General features: G+C 49.2%; 1 protein-coding gene and 1 long non-coding RNA gene across 11 annotated transcripts in view; one reads left to right on the forward strand and one right to left on the reverse strand.

Moving 5' to 3' along the window:
• The window catches only part of NPRL3 (NPR3 like, GATOR1 complex subunit), a 43906-nt gene that overhangs the window by 4793 nt on the left and 23627 nt on the right, over positions 1-15486 (reverse strand). For 8 of the 10 annotated variants that reach the window (XM_071444355.1, XM_071444354.1, XM_071444353.1 and 5 more), the window contains 5 exons: positions 14179-14335; positions 11786-11892; positions 10506-10635; positions 2343-2532; positions 1016-1208 (listed from right to left, as the gene is read on the reverse strand). In XM_071444355.1, coding sequence (XP_071300456.1) covers positions 1016-1208; positions 2343-2532; positions 10506-10635; positions 11786-11892; positions 14179-14335 — 777 coding nt within the window. Of the gene's footprint in view, positions 1-1015; positions 1209-2342; positions 2533-9855; positions 9989-10505; positions 10636-11785; positions 11893-14178; positions 14336-15486 lie in introns of those variants that run through there. The other 2 variants (XM_071444359.1, XM_071444357.1) reach the window with 2 other exon arrangements.
• LOC139598228 (uncharacterized) lies at positions 4000-15409 on the forward strand. The gene is made up of 3 exons (XR_011681837.1): positions 4000-4422; positions 6377-6497; positions 14502-15409. It is a non-coding gene; the product is annotated as an uncharacterized lncRNA (long non-coding RNA).

A 15486-nucleotide genomic window follows, 5' to 3' on the forward strand; every position in this document is an offset into this window, starting at 1 on the left:
GGTAATAAAGAGAAAAACACTTCACAGTTCTCAAGTGGCCAATGTTGCCTCCCAGTCAGAGCATATTCTCTGAAGAGTTGCAGAAGATGAAGGACACAAATAATTCAGAGAGCAGTAACTACCCACAAGGTTTGAGAGCTCTGTCAAAGTCCCACAGCTGTACTCTGCCATAGACAAGGAAAGCATCTTCCTGCTATTACAATTTCCCTGGACTACCTCCCTGTATCCATCCTAGGGCAAGAACCAGGTTTTCAGGGTATCACCAACTGAATCCAAAATACAGAACAGCTGCAGTCCTTGCCTCAGGTGGTTTTCTGCCCCACAAGTATGAAAATGGTGGAAGTTGCATTCCAGTGATGCCACTGAGTTTTGAAATCCTTTGGAAGAAAAAGTATTTCCCCCCCCTCCCTGCTTCCCAGATGGCTGCTTAGGAAGTCATTCTGCTTTTACCACGTGCAGAAACACACAGTGCCTGGTTTTGTTGAGTGCAAATGTGTAACAACAAAATGTGTGCTACTGATCACACATCCTAATGCCTTTAGCTTAGCTAAGCTAAGCAGTGAGCTCTCATCACTGCTAAACACACCTTGGGACACTCTGGAAAAGTATTCAGGCTGGCTCTGTGTCTCATGTTTCCATGGAGTTTACAAACCATAAAATTAAGGAGAACTGGCTTGGAAATACCAATGGACACAAAATGGCAGCATCAGCATCCCTGGGTCTCTGCCTTGCCTGCTGAGATGGGTGTTCTAGGCTGTGCAGTTTTGTGCCTGCCATGTGTGGACAGTGAAGTCCAGCCCTACTCCCTGATGCTCCCTCACACACCCAGGACTCTTTTGTTACCAGGTGTTCTTGTGCCACCAATATTAGTTTGTATTACAGATGAAATCCAGGAGCAAACCCCAAAGAATTTCTCCTCCAAATGCCCAGGCTAACAGGATTTGCTCAGACTCCACACCAATCCTTCCATAAAGCAGGAGGATAAGGAACAATGGTTGCATCCTGCCCTGCTGACCTTGCAAACATGCGGAGATCCTCTGGATTCTGGGCAGCTGGGACATTCAGGATGGCTTCCCTCTCGTGCTCCAACAGGCTTGCCAGGAGATTCTCTGTCATCCTCTTATTTAGGGGTGAGTCCCCACCAGGTATCAGCTCAGCACTGGAGTTATCCATGCTAGGGCTTGTCAGAGTCATGTCATCACTGCTGGCTATCAGGACAAGAGAGAGACACACATACACATGAAATTTTTGTATTCCTCAGCATAAGGATGCAAAGTTTATCAATTCAGGCTGTTTCTGTGCAGCCTTTCCAACTAATCCCTCTTCTCTGGAGAGCAGGAGAAAGTGGCTCTCCAAGTGCTCCATGAATCTGCAATTAGTCATATGACAACACAGCGATTTTCTCAATGGGAAATTCAAATGTTTCAACAGAGTCATCAATTTGTGTGGAAAACTGTATTTCTGGAGACCATAAACAGTCCATAAAAAACATTTGAAAAGAGAATTCCCAGACAGCTGTGCTGGAATACCGTGAAGTGGTAACATGAAAAGCCTAACAGCACAGAAGGTGGGAGCAGGCAGAAAGGCCAAGAAGCAATATCCTCTTGTGAGGCAGCCAGAAAAAGCAGATCACAGACTCATCTGACTCACTTTCCAAGATTTCTGCCCTAATTCATGACTCCTGTAAAGCTCAAAGTTGTACAGAGCATCTCTCCCCATATCCAAGCCCAGTGGTGTTCTGAGAAGGCTGCTCAGAACAGCCCAAGCAGGAAAGTTTGGTGATTTCAGCATTAAATCTGACTCATCCTCTTGAAAGAATGCTTTCCTGGAATCACCCTGAAAAACTGGCACTGGGGAGATTAAAGAAATGAGGGGATACAAACAGAAATCAATCATGTGTGAGAACAAAGCCAGCTCTGTGTCTCCTCAGGTGGCTCTAATGGCTCTACAGCCCACAGAAACCAATGCTGCTTGAACAAATTCTCTCATTTTCTTTCTGGCCTGAAAACCAAAATCTGCCAGAGGAACACAGGGGATAATTCTGAGTGCAGCAAGGGAGGACAAAGTTACTTTTAAAAACAAAGAAGTACCTCTCATAAAAATCTTTTACATTAGCTGAGAATTTGACAAATTACAAAGCATTACTTCTTTCTAAAAAGAAGCCAATAGCCCCTAGAACTTTCACCAGTGCCCAGCTCTAAATTTAGGAAAGGCTGGACCTAATTAGCAAGTACTGCAGCAAGAGGAGATTCTCACTACCAAGGCTTGATGGCCTCAGCAGCACTAAGGGAAGCTCTAGGAGTGAGGTGCAGTCTGAAGAGCAGAGCAAAGTGTGCTCATACTTGGGGAGCCAAAGCTGAGAGCATTGGGGGTGCTCAAACTCCGTCCCCCAACCCTGGCAGTGAAGGGCACGTCCTCGTCCTGGGCTCGGAGCTCCTCCTCCTGCGGGGGCACCATCAGGCACACGTAGGTGTGCAGCTGGATCAGGAGCCGGTGCTGCAGCATCCAGATCACCATCTGGATCAGCTGGGTCTGCAGGGAGACAAACAAGGGGTTAAACACCTGGGAAATGAGATACAGGAGGAGAACAACACACAGAGGGTACACTCGGTGAGTAAGGAGTCACGTGGAAAATGCTTCTAGCCCCACGCCGAGTTTATTTTATCTCTTTTCCAGACACAAAACTTCCTCACACCCAGAGCCTCTGTGGGTGCTTAGGCTGCAGTGGAGCCTTTCATGATCCACATCTTTATGCAGCACTGACCAGCACAGCCTGAAGGAGCCTGCCCTGCCCCCCCCTCAGCTCCAGACCTGGTTCTGCACAAGGGCCACTAAAGTAAATCACCAAAGGGTTAATCCCACATGGTCAGACTGAAGTGCAGGCTCCTCTAGAGAGCCAGAGAGAGGGCAGGGTGATGGGGCAGAGCTGAAGCAACCAGGGGATGTGGCCAGGAGCCCTTTGCTGTCAGGTGGGAAACTGCTGATTAGCCATGGGAGAGCTCTGGAGATCAGAGCCTGACAGGGCTGGGCAGTACAGAAACAGCAGCAGCAGCACAAGCCCTGGCAGGGGACAGCAGCCTGAGCTGCCAGGAGTCCCCTCTCCATGCAGAGTCACCATCCCTCATTTCACCTCCCTCTGCTACACAGGCCAAGCTAATAAAGGCACCTGGGTTTCCAGGCAGGCAGAGACTCAAAAGCAATGAGATGCATTAAACATTGCCCAACACCTGCTGGAGACCTGCACCATGGGCAGAGAGAGGGACAAGGGTTTGGAGGGTCTGCTTTCAGAAATCTGGGAGGAGCCTTCAAAATGCATCATTGTGAGTTGATTCCTGCATGAAAAGCCTTTTCATATCACTGCAGGCAACTCTCATAGCAAAGGGCTCAGAACACAATCCCTGACAAGGCTGCTTGGGGATTTCATAGCAACCAGCACTGTTTTGGTGAGACAAACACATGCAGCATGAGCTCAGGCTCAGAAGGAAGCTCTCCCTGCTGCATTAATCATCAGGGTACCCCGCCAAATCCCAATAAAAGCCCCAAACCCAAGTTCATCAGCCCACATAATTTTCCTTTTTCCATAAATCTGGTAATTCTCAGTTCCTCCTCTGCTTTCAAATCACAAAAGAAACCTCTCTGTTTGCAGACAGACCCACACCCTGTCTTTTCAGAGGTTACCACTTCTGGGGGCTCAGTGGATTTTAATCTTAAAACTTTTTATCTGGGATCGCCTTCAAACATCTATTTTTTGGAAAAGCCATAATTAACTTTACATGTTTAACAGAAAATCTACAGAAGAGGAAGGTTGGCAAAAGACACCAAAGACATAATGCTTTGCTAACATCTGAAGCCAGCCTGGAAGAGTGAGGTTTACTCCAGCAATTATGTTGCTGAAATCCTTCCTTCCAGATGCAGGTCTGGATGGAAAGATGGCTCATTTATTTTACTTCAATTTCCAACCTGTTGGCACGCAGCAATGTCTGATTAGCAAATGAAAGAGGTCTGCACGTTTCAGAGCACAAAACAACCCTGGAAAAATCCAAGGAGACAGGAAGACAGGCTCTACCTGTCTACAGAGCAGGGGGTAGGGCCTGACCCAGACCAGCCTCCCCTGGGCACTCTGGTGGTTCCATGAATTACAAAAATGGCCAATTTCTTTTGTTGCAGCTCCATGTGCATGGAGAGTCTCATCCTGCACATGCACCATCACCTCCACACCCTCATGGAAATACCTGGAAAGCCACCCTGAGCCAGCAGCTATGGCCCAGTGGAACAAGAAGCCAGGCAGCAGTGGTGTTACAGCTTTACAGCCACAACCTTGTGCAAACAGCCCCTGCCAAACACCTTTGTGCCATCTCTGGGTAGGAGAGCTGGAGATCTGGGGCTACCCTGAGAACCAGAGGAAACTTCTTCCATCCTGAGGTAAACTTGAGCAATCATCCCTAGACCAGAGACTGATGATCCCTGACATTTTTCTGTACAAGCCAAACTTCAGCAGGAATTTGGTACCTCTGAAAACCCAGTCCTAGCAAAAGCCCAAGTGCTGCAGCATTGTGCACTGGCCCCTGCCCATGTGATGAGCTTTGTGCCACCACTGCAAGGGCCTCACACCATTCCCACTTCCTCCAGGGTTAGACTCATTTCTTACCAAAGGCAGAGGTGTTTCCCAGATCAGCTCTAGCAGAGGCTTTGCACACACATTCTGCTGTCTGTGTTTCTGGACACCAGCACTGCCTTTCCATCCATTGTCCATCTGCTGCTCCCAAGCTGCCATGGAGCTCACCCAGGGCTGCAGGAGCAGAGGTTTCTCTGCACCATGTGTGCTGTGCTGCCTGAAATGCTGCTCCTCCCCACAGGGCCAGGGTTCTCCCTGTGCCTGCTCTCAGGGCACTTCCTTAGAGCTGGGCTCCTTGCTGAAGCCACGTGGGCTGGGAGCAGCTTTCCAGGCAGGGCTGTACTTCATCCCAGGACTGCTTGCCTCAGTCATGCTCTGGCACAGCAGGAATCCAGAGCCAGCCTTTTTTGGCTGAAACACCAGGACTGTGATGGAAATATAAAGTGAAACATTTTCTGTTGCTTAATTTAACTACCAATTCAATCTAAATTTTATCCATGTTCCTTTCATGCTTCCTGTCTGCCCGTGCTGCCTCTTTCCAGCCTGCTCAGAGGGGGTCCTGTCTGCTGCAGCAGCCACATCTGGCCTGTTCCTGCTGGCACAGAGCAGTCCAGGCCATTCCCAGAGCAGTGCCAGGGTGCTGTCATGCAAGGCTCTGGTACAATGCCCTGCTCTGTGCTCACTGGCTTCCAAAAACACAGCACTGCACATCAGCCCAGCTGGGCACTTCAGGATGGCCAGAGGAAAGCTCAGCCCCAAGTCTTGGAGGAACAAGATCCAGCATTCCTTATTCTCTGGGGCCATTTGTAAAACTCTTGAGAAATGTGTTACATTTCCTGCAAGGATTTTTTAAGGCTGTTTTCTTTCCCAGGCCTAAAAAATTATGGGTAACTGGGAGCAGCAACAGGTTCAGGAAAGGGAAGGGAAAACAGCAGCCTAGAAGCACTAAATCCCAGTTTGTTTCTCACCATGTGAGGAGACAGTGAAAATACAGCTTGTTTTGCCTACTGAAGCACACAAGCCCCTTTTCTCCAGCCTGGATTATCCAGTTATTTGATACAAATCCTCTTCAAGGTCTGACTGGAGAACTGAGGGCTGCCTTGGCTCAGCATGATGACACCTTCAAAGCCACTGGGGTGCAGGGATGTTTGCTGAAATGTATTACCTTCCTTTAGCATTCAAACCATGCTGTTTCATGGAAAACACATAAGCTATGAAAACTTCTCCCTGTTTTACAGGAAACAGACTCTGCAAACTCCTCCTGATGCAGGATGAAACATTTACTGTCTAATATTGCCATTTTAATCATTAGTTAACAGCTTAACCATTCCCTCCATTCAGGCCTAGCATGAGATATTCTTTTAACTTACTGTGCTAAACCCCTGCTTTTATACCCAGTCCAACTGAACATAAATGCATCTGAATCCCACTTCCCTACTTCTGCCAACAAAAGCTGCCTGATGTCTTGCAGCACAGCAGCCCCACGTGCAGCATGGCTCCCTGAAGACACAGCTGCCCATTCAGGGTGTGCAGGCAACTCAGCTCCCCTCCCACTCCATCCCCTGACACATTTTCCTACCTCATTTTCCATCAGCCCTGCACAAAGCTTGACATGTTTGCAGCAAGCACAAGGCAGAGGCCTCATCTCCCTGTGCCTGACTCCCAGACTGACTGAGACAAAAGTGAAAAGTTAAACAGATTTTGTTCAGCAGCAGCTGTCTTTGCTTTCCCATCTGTTGGGTTTGTTTTTTTTTCCTGCAGTTATCGACATCCCATCAAGGGAGAATAAAAGAACCACAACAATAATGACAATGTGCATTATGATAAAGGAGATGCAGGAAGGAAATGGGATGCCTAATTCACCTGGGAACACTCCTTACAGGTGAGAAGATCCCTCCTGCTAGTCCATGTTTGTTCAAGGCAGGGCACAGAGGTGTTACAGCTTCTGAAGCAGATAAATTGGCTGAGGTTACAGTGCAGAGGAGGGGAAGCCACAATCATCATCCCTAACTCTTGGTTTGCAAAGCACCTTGTGCACAGTAGCTGGGTAAAGAAATTTGATGCTGGATCAAGAAATCCTTATCCTGAACAGCAGGTCAAAGCCTCCCCCTGCACCAGCAGCAGTGCCTGGGACACATCCTGCCAGTGAACAGTGCTGACCTGAAGGCTTTGGGTCACCAGGTGCTCCTGTGCTTTCCCAGGAGGTTTGGAAGGGGTGCAGAGCCCAGTGAGCAGCCCCAGAGCTGCAGCCCAGCGTGCCCTGCACTCACAGCAAGGCTGTGACACTCACAGGAGGAGGAGAGCACAGGGGCACGAGCCCACAGCCACAGGCAGCAGAACAAGGACAGCTTCTTTGGGCTCAGGGCAGGGGAGATGCAAAGTGCTCCTCTTCCAGCAAAAACACCACAAGGCAAGGTGAGTTCCCTTTGGTGTGAGCTCACACATCTCCCCACCCTGTGGCTGCACCCTGGTGAGATCCAGGACAAACCCAGGCACTGCAGCAAGGCCTGGTGACAAAGTCACAATGGAGCTAAGGGACAACTCCCTGTGAAATGAGGAGAACAGCTTCTGCTTCCCTCACCCCCCAGCTGCACAAGCTCTGCAGAAATCACCTCCCTCCCTCTGTGCCAGCCCTGCAGCTCACTGGATGTGCCCAGGTGAATTCCACCTGCTCACCTGGCAGAACCCTTCTGCAGCTGGAACAGGTTAAATGAACAGAGGCCAGAGCTCTAGGAAAGGGAAGAGGGAAGGGAGGAAGGCTCACATGTGCACACACCTGGGAGGGGGAAGGAAAAGCAGGGCCTCAGCTCAACAGCACCGAGATCTCTTGAGGTCAGCTGAGCTGGAGGCATGGGCTCATCCTCACCCTGCTGCTGTCCCAGGGAATCCAAGGGAAACACAGAGAAAGGGAAGCAGCAGGGAGCACTGCAAGGATACCAAAACCTCAACTAACAGGTGCACACTGACCTGGGTTCCACTGCAATAACTGCTCCTCACCTCAGGCAAGAAAAGAGATCAAGATGACACAACCAAGACTTCCAGTCTGTGGCACAGGGCACACTGAGAGCACTGGCAGGCCTGGCACACACCTCTCACCTGACACCTCCCACCTACCTGACAGGCAGACAGCAACAGCAGAACACAGCCATGCACTCCCAAGGCAGCCCTGTCCTTGATCAGGTTGTTCACATCTCCTACCAGCCCAAAAATACCACAGCACACCAAGTAGAAAAATGAGTGTCACTTTTTTTCATCTACCCAAAGGAAGAGAGGAATTCCACTCATGTAATGGTAATTGAACAAAAATAACTTTGTCCCCTTTCAAATCAAGCAATATTTTTGTATAAAAACAGGAAGGGCTCTGAGAGCTCTCCTATTTCCTATGGAGGGCTTTATTAATGCCTTCTGTATTCTTTACCCATCCAGAAGCACATGCCAAAAGCAGGGAGCCAATCCCATGCTTAAGAGAAGAATCAAATGGGATGGATGCCATGGATGCCACGAGGCCACAGCAGTTTCTGAGGTTCACCCCCTGCCACAGCACTGCCCCCCAGCACAGTGACCTTCAGGAGCACAAACAGTGCCCTCAGCCTGATGAAAAGCATGAGATAACAGAAAACCACTGGAAATCTTTAAAGCTAAAAAACCTCACATCCCCTCCTGTACACACAAAGAACAAAACTACAGAGGGAAGTCCCACCTTTGCTATTTTTTTTCAAAGGCAAAGCGAGTACATTTTGACAATATTTACAGTTCAGAGTACAACATCTTTTATCACAGCACGGTGGAACAAAAACCCACCCACATTTCATTAGATTAATTGCTGTATTGATTAGATCTTTTGTAATTACAACTGGAGCCTGAGCACTTCAGGGCAAGGATTGGAGTCACGTCTCTTAAAAGACTAAAAAATGAAAAAATAACACAAGAAGTCCTACATAGGTAAATCAGAGTAGAAGAAAATGTACTGATACAAAAATACATAAAAACTCGCTCTAATCTAAACTTCCCTAAGAACTGTTACACTTTGCTTTATCAAAAAGCCACAACTTTTCCCTGCATCATCCTCCACCCTTCCAATAAGGCTGAAAGGAGGATGAAAGCTGTGCTGGTGATCCTTAGGACCCCACACACACAGGTGAGCAGCAGGGGGAAGGTACACACTCTAAAAAACACTTGAGCACTCCATCAGCTCTGGTAAGCATTTACTGCACCCTTGTTTCAAGGCATAACTGCAGCAGTAAGTGACAGACACTTATTTATATATTTTAAACAAAAGTAGGGCGTCTGAGAACAACCAGAACTATTGAAGGAGTATTAAGGCAAGTAATTAATTTTAAAAGGATTACTGAGAATGTCTCCTGAAGCTACTGCAGCTATAATAAAATTAATGCTATGACTTCAGCTTCAATTTTCAGGATACTTATTTGTCTGTAACTAGAGTGGAGTCCTGCTCTTCCCCTGCCTCCCAAGGTTGCAGCTGACCAGTACATGCTACTGGAATTAGACTTACATCATTACTTATTTTTATCTCTGATCATCATCTCTGTGAACCTGTAATTACAGCCAATTCTTCCCTCCCAGCTGTGCTGGAGTGCACAGGTGATGATAATCTCTATATCTGAGCAGGGGCTAAAGCCATGGAGCCACCAGGGCACCCAAGTCTGAAGGCCAGCAACAAACACCAGGAGAAGGCAGCCAAAGAACTCTGCCTGTGCTTCCTCTGCCACACTGAGGCACAGCCTCAGTCCAGGCTCCTCCATCTGGGAACAGAGCAGAGTCAGCCAGGAGACCTCACATTATTGAGCTCCTTCCTGTGTTCCACCAGTTCCCAGAAACGCCACAAGCCATGATCGATGCACAAGCAAAACAGCTCACAAATCCCAAATCCATATTTTATTAACACAGTTCTCTACTCTCAGAAGCTAATGCAGTGACACATGGACTTCTGCTGACCCCATGCTGAGCCTACTTCCTCCAAAAGCCTTTTAACAATTCCACTTTTACAGCAAAACCAAGTGAACAGACAGATTGCTTTTAAAAACAGATTGTGAGCTTGGAGCAGATGGAATAGAATGAAATCAAATGTGATTGTGAGGAATCCACAAACTTAATTCAGCCCTACCAACTGGTAACAGCTTGGGACAGACCAAATGGGGTTTCAGTTATCACACCATGAAAAGAAGCATTCTAATATTTCTTTTAGGACTGTGCTTTTCCAGCACAGAGCATCCTCTCACCTTGAACATCCCCACAGCTTTTTGGCACCAGGACATGAAACAACAAATCATAAAGCTGGAAACACAGTAACTGGGAACTTGTAAATGTGCAACAGCAGGTTCCTGAGCCAGTGCTCCAGGAGCAACACCATTCCTGTGGGCAGCAGAACAAGGAGCCCTGGGCAGTGCCCAGCAGTGCCCAAGGAGCCCAGGGCAGTGCCCAGCAGTGCTCCAGGAGCAGCAGAACAAGGAGCCCAGGGCAGTGCCCAGCAGTGCCCAAGGAGCTCAGGGCAGTGCCCAGTAGTGCCCAGCAGTGCCCAAGGAGCCCAGGGCAGTGCCCAGCAGTGCTCCAGGAGCAGCAGAACAAGGAGCCCAGGGCAGTGCCCAGCAGTGCCCAAGGAGCCCAGGGCAGTGCCCAGCAGTGCCCAGTAGTGCCCAGCAGTGCCCAAGGAGCCCAGGGCAGTGCCCAGCAGTGCTCCAGGAGCAGCAGAACAAGGAGTCCAGGGCAGTGCCCAGCAGTGCCCAAGGAGCCCAGGGCAGTGCCCAGCAGTGCCCAAGGAGCCCAGGGCAGTGCCCAGCAGTGCCCAGGGCAGTGCCCAGCAGTGCCCAGGGCAGTGCCCAGCAGTGCCCAGCAGTGCCCAGGGCAGTCCCCAGCTCAGTGCCCAGCTCACCTCTTGCATGGGTGGTGCCAGCGGGTTCTTGAACTCGGCCAGGGACACCGGGAGGGAGAACTTGGCCAGCATGGAGGGCAGGTTGTGACCCCGGAACTGACAGGAGAAGGCATCTGCCAGGGGAGAGTACCTGCAGCAGAGAGGCAAAGGCACAGATCAGCTCTGCAGTGCTGTCAGGGTAACTGGGATCCTACTGAGCACTGCAGAAGTGCCAATTCCCCAGTGTAATATTGCCTGTGATCCAGAAAACCCCAAGCATAGCTGATGGCATGTTGTGTCCTGCAGAAGGCATCCAGGAGCTCATGCACTTTCACCTCAGCCTTTCATTCAAGGCATGAAGGGAATCCAGAGGAGAAAAATGAAAGGGATAAAATTCCAGACCTGTGCAGCCTCTGGTGAAAGGGACAGAGCTTGGGCAGGGCTGGGCAGGATACACACTCGACCTCTGAATGTGCCAACTGCAGCTGCAGATGTGGCTGTGCCCCCTCCCTGTGCTGACAGGTCAAGAAATATGACTGAAGTGAAGGATAGACAAGTTAAATATCAGGAAAGCTGTCTGTCTTAGCATTTCCATCTCCAAAGGTCTTCAGGAACAGCACTGCCATATTTGACACAGGCACAGTTGTTGCTGAATGACCTCAAGGTCCCTTCCAGCCCTATTTTTATACTTCCATCACCAAAGTTTTGATTTAAAACTATTTTCCTATAACTGAGTTCCAACACAGAGTCTAAAAGCATCTCAAAATCCAACAGAGGAAGGGTTGCCAATCTTCAGCAGAGCAAAAATACCCACCCCTGCCTCCACATCTTCCTTGCAGTGGCTCTGCCTCTCTCCAAATGGCCATGGTGCCTTCTGTCTGTGACAAGGCACACAGCATGGAATGGCAACATGTGAAACAACACAATGGCAACTTTTCCTACTTTTGATTCACGTCAGAGAGCCCTATAAACCACTCCTTTAACTTAATCATAAAGTTTTTTGGTTTGTAAGTGTTCCCATATTGGACATTCAGTGAGCAGGACTACTAAAAATACTGACAGCAGCTCCACAGGGTAAATATTGCTTCCAGGGCCCTCAGCACCACAGAGGAATATTGATCTGCTCTGCTGCTCCTCCCTGCCCACACTGGCTGTGCAAGTCCAGGCTCATGTAATGGTTTGTGTTGCACAGTGTCAACCAATTCATGAAGAAAGATCCCACTCTGTATCAGTCAGGGAAGGAAAGTGCATCTGCACTCCTCAGCCCTGGGCTGCCACCAACACATTTTCCTTCTACTTACAGGCAGACACTGGCATTTGGAGAAAGCATGTAGACATTGTTTTCACAAAGAGGATAAATAATAATTGCTTTGCCCCAGTAAACAAGATGTGCTGCAAGCTGGAAAACCTGTATGGAGAAAACAGGGAAAAATTAGGGGAGCAAAATCAATATACAAACTCTCAGCAAGTGTTGCATACAACAAAAAAAGTCTCATTTGAGTTGAAATGAAAGAAAAATGTTCCATCCTTTCACCCAGCCTTCAGAATAAATTCATGGTTTACTATAACATGTGGCAGATCAAAAAGCATTTGACAAGGTTATGAATTTCCAGAGATTCGCTTCACATTTCTAAGCAACTTAGTATTTCCTGCCTCAAAGGAATTCCTCCAAACTGTATCAATACAAGTTAAGTTTATTTTCATGCCCCCCAAAAACTATTTCTCTTTATGCACAAAATGCATTGTTATACATGAAAAATAAAACAAAAGAATCAGCTCCTACTATGACAAAAACATAAAGGAAACCAACACTGCCTTTTTACTGCACAGAGGTATTTCAGTAATGAGCTACATAAAGTATTTTAATGTGTTAAACAAGTCAGTGGTTGCTAATGGCTCTGGAAAAGCCACATAAATAGTGTCTACAAGACATAAAATCCAGCCTGTATCATTAGATGCATTTAACTGTGCTTTTTTGTGGAGAACAAAACTACAGAAGCAGTAGGGAATTTCCAGAGTTCATCCCACAGCCAAGTAACACCACAGAGCACTGCAGGCAGACCTGGAGTTTTATTACAAAGCAGGACCTTTCCCTTGGAACAGGAGAAGGCCCTGCCCTATGACCAGGAGAACATGTGATGATGAGCTGTGTTTCCCCTGTCACACAGAGCACAGGTTGTGTCCCTGGGTCTGGATCGACCCTTAGGAGCCTGGAGCAGCCCTTCCCTCACTGGGATCATCTCATGTAATCATCCCAAATGATCACAGTCGTCCACAGGGGTCTCTCAGTGGCCTCACAACTCATGTGAGAGCCAGAGTCTCATCCCTCCACTGGCACAAACTTCCCTTTCCAAGGGCTCATCACATCACCTTCAGCAGTTCAGATTTGAGAGCTGGTTGTCACTACTGGAAGGGCATTTGGAAAGAGCTGCTGGCTTGGGGAGACTGGCTCCAAATCTGTGCCCAAGCCTAAAATAAATCTTCTTCCCATGACTGCCAAGTCTGTGCACTAATGGACTAAGGGAAATGGATGGGAAGGTTTGTACAGGCATTCACAAGCCTTTGGTAGAAAAGATCTTGGCAGCTCCAGGGGTATTTGGCCACAGCAGCTGTAAACCTGTACCTGCATTTTGGGTGCTTCATTTGCATGTAGACATCACTGAACAGGACCAAGAGAGGCCACTGTGGTGTCAGTCAGGAGTACAACCTGCTCTGGTTTTAACTACCAAACAGGAGACACAGAGCAGACAGAGCCACTGTCCTCAGAGGGACACAGGGACAGGTCCTGAGGCAACACAAATAAGGAGAAGAATGGGAAATTCCCCTTAGATCAGGGGAAAGGTTTCACTGTGATGCTGGTCAGGTGCTGGACCAGAGAGGCTGTGGGAGGCAGCCCTCACAATGAGGTGCTCACAATTTGAAGAGAAGTTTTTCATCAGCCTGTTTTAATGGACTTCTCCTGAGCAGTGGTGAGGACCAGAGAGCCCTGGGATGGGGACCAGACACCCCTGGGATGGGGACTAGAGAGCCCCAGGATGGGGACCAGAGACCCCTGGGATGGGGACCAGAGAGCCCTGGGATGGGGACTGGAGAGCCCTGGGATGGGGACTGGAGAGCCCCAGGATGGGGACCAGAGACACCTGGGAATGGGGACCAGAGAGCCCTGGGGATGGGGACCAGAGACACCTGGGATGGGGACCAGAGACACCTGGGAATGGGGACCAGACACCCCTGGGATGGGGACCAGAGACACCTGGGATAGGGACTGGAGACCCCCAGGATGGGGACCAGAAACCCCGGGGATGGGGACCAGACACCCCTGGGATGGGGACCAGAGACACCTGGGGATGGGGACCCGAGACACCTGGGAATAGACACCAGAGACACCTGGGGATGGGGACCAGAGAGCCCTGGGAATGGGGACCAGAGAGCCCTGGGATGGGGACTGGAGACCCCCAGGATGGAGACTCCCATCTGAGACAGGATGTGGCTGCAGGGCTGCCCAGCACTGTCCCTGCACCCCTGCCCTTTGTTTCTCCAGCCTCTCCCCAGGCTCCAGGGCTGGCACCTTCTCCCTGCTCTCTGCTCACACCAGGAACTGCCATGCTCCAGCCCCACACAAGCCCAGGGGCACACAGGAGAAAACACCTCGTGATTTAAAAAGCTCTCAGCAGCTGCTGACAGCTCCCCATACCTGCAGCAATGCCAAGTCAGCATCTTGAGCCAGTTGCTGCAAATTCTTCACAGCAGAGGTAGTTTTAATTACTCTCACCAGGGCAGGAGAGCAGTCCAACGGGAGCTCATTAAGCAATGACTTCTCATCATTTAAAAGTAATAAGGCATGGTAAGGCCTGCAGAAAAATAGAATACATTTGCACAGTAAACTGCAGCTTTTCCTGAAGGCTTTGTTATTTCTACACCATGATACCTGGGGTCAATGTAATGGTAAAAAAAGAATTTCTAATATCATCCTTTTGCTCTAACTGGGTTCAAAATCAGCTTATTTTTATGTTACAGCATAAGAGGCTCCCTGTGAAAAGGAGACAGAGGGTTATATGGTAACTGGATACCCCAGTGACAAAGGAAAAAAGACTGCACTGCATTGGCACACAATTGAGAACAAGTCTGAAAACTGCTCATCTGCAATACTGAAATACAGAATGGAGTAGAAGAAAGGAAGAAAGCAGAAGTTAATTACTTTTGCAGGTAAGCAAACACAGGAAATAAGGTATCACAGGACCTGGGCTCTCTTTCCTCCAAAAGCAGAATTACTTCTGGGCCAACAGATTAAAATGAACACACAATTCCTGGCTGCAAACAGTGCAGGCCACTTTTGCAGCATCCCCTCAGTACAACCACCTAAAGAGAACACCAAGGCTGTGGCTTCCAACCACCATGAATCCAGCAGCCCCACAGAGCCACAGCAGCAGCTCCAGGGACAACCTGGGGACAGTGTGGCTGGACAGTGCTCAGGCAGAAAGGACCTGGGGGTGCTGGTTGACAGCAGCTGGACATGAGCCTGCAGTGCCCTGAGGGCCAAGAAGGCCAATGGCTCCTGGCCTGGGTCAGGAATGGTGAGGCCAGCAGGAGCAGGGAGCTCATTCTGCCCCTGTGCTCAGCACTGCTGAGGGCACACCCTGAGAGCTGTGCCCAGCTCTGGGCCCTCAGTTTGGGAAGGACCTTGGGACACTGAGCACATCCAGAGGGGGCAGCGAGGCTGGAGAGGGGCTGGGAACACAAACCCTGTGAGTGAGGAACCCCTGAGGGAGCTGGGGGTGCTCAGCCTGGAGAAGAGGAGGCTCAGGGGTGACCTCATTGCTCTCTACACCTTCCTGAAGGGAGGCTGAGGACAGGTGGGGTTGGTCTCTCCCACCAGGCAGCACTGACAGAACCAGAGGACACAGTCTCAAGCTACAGCAGGGAAGGTACAGGTTGGATATCAGGAAGAAATTTTTCAGAAAAGAATAATAAAGTACTGGAATGCCCTTCCCAGGGAGGTGGT

This window comes from Agelaius tricolor, unplaced genomic scaffold (genome assembly GCF_023055355.1).
Source record: "Agelaius tricolor isolate 1412-34295 unplaced genomic scaffold, bAgeTri1.0.p SCAF_19, whole genome shotgun sequence".
NCBI lineage: Eukaryota > Metazoa > Chordata > Aves > Passeriformes > Icteridae > Agelaius > Agelaius tricolor.